General features: G+C 38.2%; 1 protein-coding gene across 1 annotated transcript; it reads left to right on the forward strand.

Annotated features, from left to right (window-relative positions):
- The first annotated feature begins 1,781 nt into the window (after positions 1-1,781).
- On the forward strand, positions 1,782-10,302 carry ZNF770 (zinc finger protein 770). The gene is made up of 2 exons (XM_082282991.1): positions 1,782-1,972; positions 6,481-10,302. Exon 2 carries the CDS (start codon positions 6,620-6,622, stop codon positions 8,810-8,812), a length of 2,193 nt encoding a protein of 730 aa, XP_082139117.1. The 5' UTR covers positions 1,782-1,972; positions 6,481-6,619; the 3' UTR covers positions 8,813-10,302.
- The last annotated feature ends 1,395 nt before the right edge of the window (positions 10,303-11,697 follow it).

Below are 11,697 nucleotides of genomic sequence, written 5' to 3' on the forward strand. Positions count from 1 at the left end.
TCACGGTTTTCTAAGAAATGATTGCTGCACGTGCAAATAATGATTTGTTTAATTTCAGTCTGCATGAACAAAAGAAAATAAGCAAAGCTCTTAGGAAAATGTGTCTATATGAAAAAAATAATCCTCTTAAAAACTTTATCTCAGGGAATTACTTATTTTGTCTTCAGTGTTGCAATTTCACTCACAAAGACGGTCAAATCAATTATCCGATATTTAAAAAGGTGGGGTTTGGTGAGTTGTCCTTTTTTTTTAAAGGAAAGAGGAAAGCATACAAGACTGGTCCTCTGTAATTCCTGGGATATGGCAGATATCTTAAAAATAATAAATTTTTTAAAAAGAGAAAAAAATCTGCAATCTGTCTTTATGTGCTTTTGATAAAGAGTTTAAGATTTGACTAATAGAGTCCATACTGAGCTGTAAATGCAGCTCAATAAATAAGTCAAAAGTCTAGTGACTAGAAATTCTCTGTCCCAATGGGGACAACGTAACCAGCCTCATCCATGTCCTTGTATTTCATTAACAGGCATTTACAATTAAACTCTTACACTTTGCTGTGCCATTTGCATGTTCTTTTATGAAGCAGAATCACAGAATCATAGAGTGATTTGGTTTGGCAGGGACCAAACCCAGATTATCTAACCCCTTGCTGTAGATAGGGACATCTTTCACTAGACCAGGTTGCTTAAAGTCCATTCAACCTGGCCTTAAACACTTCCAGGGATGGGGCATCCACAGCTTCTAAGCAACTTGTTCCAGTGCTACCACTCGTATTTGTGCAATATTTATACCTTATGTCCAATCTAAATCTACTCTCTTTCAGTTTAAAACTCTTGCTCCTTGTCCTGTCACTACGGACCTTGGAAAGTCCCACAAGCCTCCTTCAAGCACAGGAAGGCTGCAGTAAGGTCTCCCCAAAGCCTTCTCTTCTCCAGACTGAACAACCCCAACTCTCTCAGTGTGTCTTCATGGGAGAGGTACTCCTGCTCCTTGATGGTTTTTGTGCCCTCTTCTGGACTTGCTCAAGCAGGTCCTTGCTTGTCTTGTGCCAGGGACCCCTGAACTGAATGCAGGACCCAACGGTAGATGCTGTAAATGGTTTCTATCTTTTTCTGTATGTCTTCAGTCCTTTGATTGCCATTCCCCTGAGGTAACCTCAGCCAAGCTGCTGCCGCCAAGGGAGATGTGACTGCTGCAGGGCACCTGTCCGTCCTCCGGCGCACGAGCTCCTGCGCTTGTTCGATCCCTCTCTGCTGCAGAGGAGGCAAACCGGGCTCTTTTGTGTGCGCGTTATTGAAGGTGTTTTCAGAATTCCCGGGCAAGCGTCTCTTTTCCCATTCCCTTCCAGCTACCATTTCCTAGCCTTTTAGGCCAGTAGGTTTGGCTTTACGGTGCATTTAACACGCAACAGGAGTATAACCTTGCCATCGTGCTTTAGTTGCGACCCGGCAAACACCGGGATTTGGTTATTTGCTTTTAGGGTGCTGAAGTAGAAAATGCGTCTTATTTGTAGGGAACAATGTGCTACAACAACTAAAAATTCATCAGCAGAGCCGGGGGCATTTTCTGCCTCGGCATAAATGCAGCCAGGGCCACCTTCCCCGCCTCTCGTCCCGGCCCCGGCCCCGGCCCCGGCCCCGGCCCCGGCCCCGGCCCCGGCCCCGGCCCAGCAGCGGCGGCGGGCGGGGCCGGATTGCGCGGGGGAACGGAAAGCTCCGGACCGGGTTTCCCGTTGTCCCGGTGCCATCCGGGGGGAAGAGTTTAGGCGGCAGCAATCCCGGGAGAGATGAGGAAGGTGCAGGTGCGGTAGCTGCTTCTCCAGGTCGCTCCCTTCTTCGCGCCTGGTCCCCGCCCTTCCCCTGGGCCGAGCCCGGCCCCGGCGGCCGGGCTGTGGCGGGGGAGAGGCGCGGCGAGGCCGGGCGGCCGCGGGCCCAGCAGGGACCCGCTGTGCGCCGAGGGAGAGCCGCCCCGGGGGGTGTGTATATGTGTGTATATGTGTATGAGTGTATATATGTGTGTGTTTGTGCGCAGTCTGCTGTTCGTGAGGGCCGCCTCGCCACCTGATTTTAGGTTTCTAACTGCATTTACGTGTGTCGTGTTGGGGAAGTGTTGGTGTCAGTCCCAGAGGTCTCAGGCCCCTGTAGCAGAACGTAGGTTTGTTCTTAAACCAGCCGTGCTTCACCATCATACATCTTTCACTTCGGTTTGCTTCAGGAAGTGTATAGGAAAATTACAAGGAAAACAGAGGAGAATGAAGAGTGTTAGCTTTGAGGAGCCGTAATGCCTGATGTTGATTTCTGCATAACTGGCAAGTGAAGGTTCCATTTCTGGTGTGATTTGTTCCCCCATTGTAGCAATCTAAACTTTTCTCTCGGGAGAGCTGGTGAGGAAATCCAGCAGGCAATATGTTTGTCTTGGTACTCAGGTTCCTCTCTCTCTGGCATGCTATGTTTCATAAATAAGCAGCTAGATTTTCACTTTCTTATTGTGTCATTAGTGTTACCGGAGGCACCTTATGTTTCTTCACACATCTATTATTATAATTTGTTTCCTTATATAATTGTTTCTGGGAAATTATAAGCATTAGCATGCCTCAAGGATTTGAAGATACAATAATGCAGAAGAATCCTGCCTGGTAAATTTTGAAATATATTGACTTTTGAATTGCTAAATGACCTGTTTTGAATTACAATAACGAGTCACCAAAAAACAAGCAGGAATATATTATCTTGTATAGGGTCAGCTGTATGGGTGTGGGAATTTGAGAAGTGTTTGTACAACCTTCTTTGGAGATCTTTGATGTAGGCAGAGCAATCCCCCTACATAACTTACTTGTATGCTCATTAAGAAACACTTTAATAATACACTTGAATTCTTTCTACTGTAATTTGATGCCAGTTTCATTCACAACAGTAAATGGTTTGGGGAACAGCTTATTTCTGTTTTCCTTAAAAGTGATTCTTCTGCTTTTTTTTGCAGGGGGTATGTGTGTTATTTTTTTTAATTGCGTCTCCTCTTTTTTAACTTAAATATTCACAGTTACTTTAATCTTTTTTTCTATATTTTGCATTTAAGCTCAGATCATTCTTGATTCTCTTCTCTGAATTAATTCATTCCAATCAGTTCATATGTTTGACTCGATTTGAAGGGAAGTATTTAAAACTGGATAGACTACTCCAGCTGAGTTCTAAACAGTAGTAAGTAAGTAATAAGGATGATTTATGTCCTCTCAAAGCTTTACATCTGTTCTCCCATCCTGGTATGGGTGGTAGCCTTTGACATATTCACCTTCTGTTCCAACTTAGACTCTAGGTCTTTTCTGCACTATAACCTAGTAAGATATCCCCTTCCAGTTGATTATTCTGTCCTAAATTGAAGATCTTGCTTTTAACCTTTAATTAAAGTGCCCTTCCTGGTTGGTTGTTTGCTTTTTTGTTGGAGCTTTTTGTTTGTTTTGTTTTAAAAACCCAAAACACCACAGTGCAAACTTTTCTGATTAGTTAAGACCAGATTAAAATTCAGAATTTTCTTCCATCATGTTTTCATTTTGTTGCAGCTTGCTGCCATCTGTAATATTAAGGAAACAGTTACTTAGGAGGGTCCTCTCTGAACTTTCAATGGCCTACATAACTTCTTGATTATATTTTCTGCATGACCTTGCAGCCAAGATGAAAAGTAGTGTCAGTTTAATATTAAATTGGACCTTTGCCATAAACTAAATCCTTATCACATAGGGAGGTACATTTTCTAACTCTTAATTAGGACAAGCCTGTGTACTTTCAAGGCTAGCAGGAAGCAATATTCCAAGCTTGTCTTTTGCTGTTTGATCTTTAGCAGCAGCATGTTTATTCCTTAGCTGTCCAAAGCACAGAGCACCCTGAAATAGATGTGGGGAAGCCTGTCCTTAGTAAATAGGATTTGAAAATATATTTGGGCCACACAGTAATGCCCATCTTGGCTCCTTTCTCCTTCCCTTGCATCCCCTTAGTTTAGCTTATCTGAGCCTTCAGTCCTTCACAGGGCAAGAAGATCACAGCAAGAAGCTCTACTCTGCTTTTGACACCTTGTACTACAGAGCATTTTCCTCATTCACCAGATAGAATTCTAAAAAATTTATAAGCTAAATACAAAATCCCTTGTGTAATATGCCACAGCTGTCTCTTACTTCGGACTTTTTTTCTTTGCATGTCACTGTAGTGTTTGAGCATTTTCCTGGTGTGTAAATTAGATCTGTATGACAGCATGTTAACGGAAATTCATCACTCTTTACAGTTCTTCCTCAGGAGGTTTTCTTTCCCTGCTAATGGAGGCTGCCTTAAGCTGCACAGAAACTCAGCACAGCAGAGAATCTTTTCTCCTTTTCTCAGCCTGCCTGTCTTTAGCTTCATGGTAGCACAAACTAGAAAGCATTTGGTGTCACACACTTACTCTCTCTAAACTCCCAGCTTTCGCATGATGTGACAAGAACTGGGAGGAAAAGGGGGTCTCCTAAAAGTGTTGTGTTTTCTTGCATCTTCAGAAGAAGACTGAAACTGAGTAACTGCTAAAATTCTACAGGAAAAGAGAACAGGAAAGGAAAAGTTTACTTTCTCAACTGCTTTATCTATCTTGAAGTGTTGCAGTGAGATTAAGGAACTCCTTAGTGTAGTGACAATCACATCTAAGGTGGACATCCATATGTTCCTTATTAAAGCCCACAGTTATATAGGAACATATCTGTTAGGGGTGGAACAATTCTACCTCATGACCAGGTTTTCTTTCCATTAAGCTTAAGAAAAACCTTGATTCACCATATATTTTCAGCCTTTGTGCATGGCTCTTGAATCTCATTGTAACCTGCTTTAAATTGCAGTAGGCTTTTGTTCTTTGCAATTACTTTGAATAGATTTCTGAAATTTTTTTAAAATAAGGACTAACTTTGTGTAGTGACAGGTTTTGGAGACACTGAAGAATTTAATTTTTTATTCTGCTGGTACATTGAATGAATATGCAACTTGTAATAACTTTGAGATGGACAAGACATTTCTACTGACTATAATTTGTGGTAGTTTGATGCTACAGCTCACAAGTGCTGTTACGCTCTTGCTTTAAAGTTTGCTCCCTTCATCTGTTTTCTTTTATATTGTTAATATTGTAGAGGTGTTTTTATTCTGTTGTTTGTACTATGCTTGTGGACTGGAATACTTAATCTTAGATGCTGTAATTTAGGAATGAAGTGATCAATTGAAAGTAGTCCAGAGATTATTAAAAACACCAATCTTTTTTTTCTTTCTTTCTTTTTTGTGGAATTAAAAGCAATACTTAGAAAACCCCAGAATTTTCGTATTTTTGAAACAAAAGGGGAGAAAGCAGACTTTGAATACCTGAAGTTGTGACAGGGAACACTGACAGTAACTTTGTAGTAAAGAAAGGCTCAGCTGAGTGCAAGGAAAATCTTCATGAGAAGGTGACACTGAAGCAGGAGCCCTTGTGAGGTTAAGGAACATCCTCACTGGAAGTTTTTAAGACCACTTCGGAGGCTGTCTAGATGTGGGTTGGCCTCACAATGGAAGGCTTGGGCGAAATGTTTGGTTGGGGTAGTTTCTAGCAGTTCCTATGAATATTTTAATAACTTGTCATACAGTCAGGAGCTTGCAAATTATTTTTTTTTGTTTGTAAGTCATTGAGCTGAGACACAGTAGCTTTCCCAATTGTGTTCCATCAGTCGAAAATTCAAAGAAAATAATTGTTTTGGTTTAGACTGAAATAATAATGATGATTAATTATGATAACTACCTTGGTATTCATGATGATGTCCCAGTATATGCATGGTTAGGTATCACAACCCTGATATTCTAGCTTTATAATGAGTTAGCGAACATAACCTCTGTTTTTTTCATGTTCTGGGTGTTGTCTTTGTTATGGTTATAGTTTATGACTAGTGTGTTGCTCTTGCTGACTGGCTCCAGCATTTGCCATTTTGAGAGAAATCAAAATTGATTATACTGCTAGATACAGTTGATAAGATGCAGAAACGTGAATAGTAAATTTAACAATATATTGAAGCTAAGTGTTTTTCTTCTTACTAACACTGCATTCATTTAACGTATTTCTGAAGCGCAAGAAATCTTAGTTCTTCTCTTTTCTCCCATCTTCATAAATATTATATTTGGGAGTTAGAATTACTGCTGTAGGGAAGACATTTATTACAATAAGTTCTTGAAGTTTTTTTAATGAATATAATGTAGCTGAACTGTGTATTATTTGGAAGAACATGCATTTATAGCACAGATGACTTAAACTTGTTTTTCTTCTGGAAAGTAATCTAGTTTTTCTGTATCATATAACTAGTGATTACTCTGTTACAAGGAAAGTATTTTAAGCTAAATTAAATCAAGAGTATGCTAATCTAGATACGTTTGGTATCTTATGTAGAAAACAAGAGGCAAACTTAGGCAATTATTTATTAATGTAGGCTAAATAATACTCTCTTTCTTATTTTAGGGACCTGTGGAATTTAAGAATCTCTCTCCTAAGAAAATTTGCTGCTTCTACAGCTTTCCATCTTAGTGTGCACTCAATTTCACTTGAAATACCTATCTGAAGAAATTAAGAGTAGGCGAGGTGTAATTGCCCTTTAAAAATGTTAAAAGTTCAGCATTGTGTAACAGCTGTCAAGATACCCAAGAAAAAGCCATATATTTGTGACATGTGCTATAAACAGTTCGAAACTCCGTCAAAATTAGCTAGGCATTATCTCATACATACTGGTCAAAAGCCATTTGAATGTCATGTATGCAATAAAACATTTAGGCAGCTAGTCCACCTGGAGAGGCATCAGTTAACCCATAATCTGCCTTTTAAGTGTATTGTTTGTTACAGAAACTTCAGAAATGTAATCACTTTCTTAAAGCATCAGCAGCTTCATAATGAAAATTATGAGAGTGATACAAAGGAAGCAGAAACCTATGTGAATTCTGAGGAAGACAGGGCTGCTTGTGGCACATTTCATTGTTCTGTGTGCTGGAAACCTTTTACAACTGAAGAGAGATGGATGCTGCATCAGTGTCTCAAGTCAGATCACCTACATGGTGCCAGAAGGAGAAAGAAGAAAACTCACACTTGTGGATCATGTAACAAGACATTTCCATCAAGATCCAAGCTAGAAAGACACTTCCTTATTCACACTGGCCAGAAACCTTTTAAGTGTTCTTCATGTGGCAAATCTTTCAGACAGTCAACACACTTGAAAATTCATCAGCTCACACACACAGAAGAAAGGCCTTTTCAGTGCTGTTTTTGTCAGAAGGGATTTAAAATACAGAGCAAACTCATGAAGCATAAGCAGCTCCATGCCAGAAATAAGACTTTCCACAATATTGTATGCAAAGCAAAGGCTCTTAAATATCCCAGACCACACAACCTGTTGGAAGGAAAGAGGGATAGTTTTGAGAATGCTGACACACACAAGTCACAGGAAAATGACCCACATGATGTGCACTCAATTTATATTGTACCCTTTCAGTGCCCAGCATGTGAGCAGTGTTTTGAAACAGAGCATGTTCTAAAGTTGCACAAATGTTATTCAAGAGACAGCAGAAGTTCAAATAATGGTACAACAGCATGCAGACACACAGTCAACAGGAAAAATAAGACCCTGATGAAACTGAAGCATACTGGAGGAAAGGCAACAGATTTTTCTCTGGGTGACAGAAAAAAAATAAAATCAGGTCACGTTAGAACTCCTGACCTGGTTGCACCTAGAGATCAGCGTTGTGATCAGCATGTGTCCACTAAACCGTCCAAGGATTGCCAGAGCAGGCATGACATGCACAAGTCAGTTTGTAATCAGATGAAAAGAACGTTTGCTGTGCCATTATCTTGGCAAGAGTACCCACAACCTCCTGACTTGGGCAGTAATTTAAAAGGTGTGCTTCCTGGTGAAAGCATGTTAAACGTCGATGATTCACTGGATAATAAAGATGATGCTTTTTATGGTTCATCAAATGATAGTTTCTTTGATAAACCAGAAGTACTTCACTGTGCTTTTACAGTTTCTGCTAAAAATATACAAAACAGACACAAAGTGTGTAAATGTGACAGATGTGAAAAAATTTTTCCATCTTCATCCAAACTTCAAAGACATTATCTTATACACACGGGACAAAAGCCCTTTGGCTGTAATGTTTGTGGGAAGACATTTAGACAGTCAGCTCACTTAAAAAGACATCAGCTCACCCATACTGAAAAGAGACCCTGTAAAAGCCCCGTTTTCCAGGTAGAATTTGAAAACCTGAACAAACTTTTCAATCATCAGGGAGATAACACTGAATTTAAGTCTTCTCAGCCTGTGGGTTATTCAGGTTACTCTCAAACACCTTCACAGCCATCTGGCTTCCAAGAATTTGAGCTGATTCAGTCAAACCAAGCAGCTGAAATCAAAGTTGAAATCGAGTCAGGGGACTTTGCTCTTGACACCAGCAGTAGAAACCCACAGCCGTATTTGTGCAGTAAATTGTTGGAAACGGAGCAAAGCTGTTACAGCTATTGGCATGATTTTTCTGAAGGTACTGAAAAAAGTGAAGTTGTTAACAAATTGTATCAATGCAGTATCTGCTTTAAAACTTTCAACTCTCCTTCTAAGCTTGAAAGACATCACTTAATGCATGCTGGACAGAAGCCATTTGAATGTTTAGTTTGTGGAAGAAAATTCAGACAGGCCCCACATTTGAAAAGACACCACCTTACTCACTTTAAAGAGAGCTTAAAGTTTAGTTCCACTGAGGAACAAGGAGAGAATGTATTAGTTTTATCAAAACTGGATAATGTCCTATGAAATCATATTTTTAAATTTTTTGGTTGCGTAATTATAAAAGACTTCCCTTAGGTCAAACAATTAACCAAAGGGGATCGTATTTTCTTTTACAGAGATGACGTGGTGAAGTTAATTTACTGTCTTCAGGACTGTCTACTTGATACAATTTTTGAGATACTACTGTTGAGCTGTTTTTTAAAAATGCAGCAAGCCCACAAATACACCCTTTGCATTCGCTTTGGCTAAATTAGTTTATAAATATGCATTTGTATTGTATCACTAGTGTTGCAGCAATCTGCAGAGTTCCACGAATAAGATAGTTTAAAAGTTTTACCTTTTCCCATATAGTATTTTGTGTTCAGTGATAACTATCAGAAAAGTAAAGACAAAAAGGTAATTTTGAGAATAAGGAAAAAGTCCTTTTAGTTTCTTCTGGCTCCCCATATGTTGCAAGCAAAGGACACTTGCTGTATTTATCCTGTACTTAAAAAAAAAAAAGGTTATTTTTAGATAAAGGCACAAAAAAAGAAGAGAGCAGAAAAAGGGGAGAAAGTTTAATGAGAAGAATGTTGATGTGACATTATAGAACATTCTATTTTCTATAGGATAGGGAAAAATAACTTCTTTGTAATGTGCTTGGAGAGCTATACATGAGGAATTAGATCATTTCCCTTTTTATATAAAATACATGGAGACAATGCTATAATATTAGATTTATAATCAATTAATCCATGTTACCACTTCATTAACTCTACTTCCTTGTAAATCCCTTGCCTTCTCTAGCATTTTTGGCCAATTCATACTTCACTGAGCTATTTTTGTGTAAGAAAAGAAGACAAGAAATTAGCATTAACATTACAAATGGGCTTACTATCTGTTCAGTCCCCTTTCCTTCTAGCATACATAGTGAACCAGTAAAAGAAATGTTCTCTAAGATGTGATAATAACTCAGATGAGCAGTTTTGTCAGGAAGTCGTGTTCTCATTACATTAAAGAGACTGAAAATTACTTTTAGCTGAAATTAAGTAATTCTGATTTTGTATTAATAGAATCTGTAGTTACACTTCCTGGTAAGTAGACGGTTTTGCCCATTGTGCCAATGGGGCTGGCCAGAAGTGTAAGTGCAGTGCAGCTTCATACATTATGAACAAGAATGAAGTTTGTTTCTTCTTTTTTTCCTCTGAAGAAACTACCTTTTAGGATACTTCCTTTGTTATGCAACTTTTGAATAGCTGAAACGGAAGTTCTTAATCTTATTTCTAAATTAACATATCTGTAAGATACATGACATTGTTTTCAGTATTTAAATAGATCCATATTTATTTAAGTAAAATGGGGGTTGATTTTTTTTATTTTTGAAGTGGCATGAACTTTGTAGTACTTGGTGAATATGAAGTGAAGGGCAAAATTATTTTCATACATGTTATTCTCTTCCATTTTCAGCAAGAATAAAACCAGCAAAAATACTTGGAAACAAGTCTGTAGTTACTATGCTTTTTGTATGACAGACAAATTCAGTACATTAATAATGACTTTAGTTATATATTGAGATTTTTTTCTCCCTATGTGGATTGTTTCATATTGAAAGACAAAATGCTGTATAAAATGTTTTGAAAGCATATTGTAGAGCTCTTTTTAAATACCTGTAATAAACTATTTTATTTATATTGTACTTTCATTGTGTGTTTTATGTGAAAACCAGAGTTTTGAAACTACATAACATCCATTATGTAGAAAAGACTGTGAATCAAAATAACTAACTTTAAATGTTAGAACAATAGGTTTGGTTTCAGATTTTGTTATAAAATATAAATATGTTTAAAGATAATAACATCTTTCTTAAGGAGTTAGTAATTTAAAAATGCAATGAGAAGTTTTGTTTAGAGAACAAAATGTTCATGTTTTGAAAATACCAATTTTAGTAAAATGAAGGGAATGTAATACAAAAAGATATTTTTGAGGGATGAATAGACATTTGCAGGAAGTGTTACTGTCTGATTAATTTGGAAAGTAATGAAGTCTTTGGGCTTGGATTTCAGAGCCACAATGTCTATCTGGTTCTCCATCCCATCATAAAAAGTTTTGTGTCAGTATAAATTCATGATTTTAGGGGAACTATTACATAAGCTAGCTAGAAAGGGGTTAAATGGTTTCTAAGAGTCAGGAGAGAAAAAAACCTGAGGTTGAAATCCTGTGTCTTGCAGTTAACTGTAAAATTCTTCAAGTATCTTTGAGAATTTGAGTTAGAACAGTTTTCTCTGTATTCACAATAACATTTTTTGTTGTTCGTTAGTATGTCAGTGATTTTCCATAATGCTTCAAGGCAAGTTCAAGCCATCAATCTTTTAAGTATCTTTGGTGGCAGAAACATTGCCTGTGGTTTTGTTAGAATGAACTGATGGCTAATACTTATAATCTGAGAGTACTGAAGTAGTGGGGTTTTTTGAGACTGTGCAGAACCAAAGCATATTCTGCAGAGGAAAGCAGTGGGTCCTCTTGTGTTAACAATGAGCTCCTGCTGAGGAGAACTTCTCCAATAGCACGGGTTTAGCACTGAGGTTGTTCTATGTGGAATAGAAGAAGGGTCAAATATTTTAAAACAAGCAGAAAAAGGTAAAAGGGATTTTTTTGAGGACAAATTATGCAACTGCAGTACTAACTGATCACATCATCCATTTTCTGTCTAGAAGATGTGGCTATGGATACCTTTAAAATATTTGTGCTGCACTATCATTGCAGCGTGTCACAAATGAGTGTTTTAGGTGGCTCAAAGAATCACTGGCAAAGGTATTGTCAAAAGCAGGTTTAATGTAAAAGTGAAAGCACAGCCAAGTCTGTTGGCAACATTCACTCTACTACTTATTAGATGGTTAAAGCACACAGACAAAAATCAAACTAAAATCTAA

The sequence above is a fragment of the Coloeus monedula genome (assembly GCF_965178545.1).
Source record: "Coloeus monedula genome assembly, chromosome: 6".
NCBI lineage: Eukaryota > Metazoa > Chordata > Aves > Passeriformes > Corvidae > Coloeus > Coloeus monedula.

Bases quoted from the DNA above. Each gene is read 5' to 3' on its own strand.
- ZNF770 (XM_082282991.1), top strand. From the start codon at position 6,620: ATGTTAAAAGTTCAGCATTGTGTAACAGCTGTCAAGATACCCAAGAAA.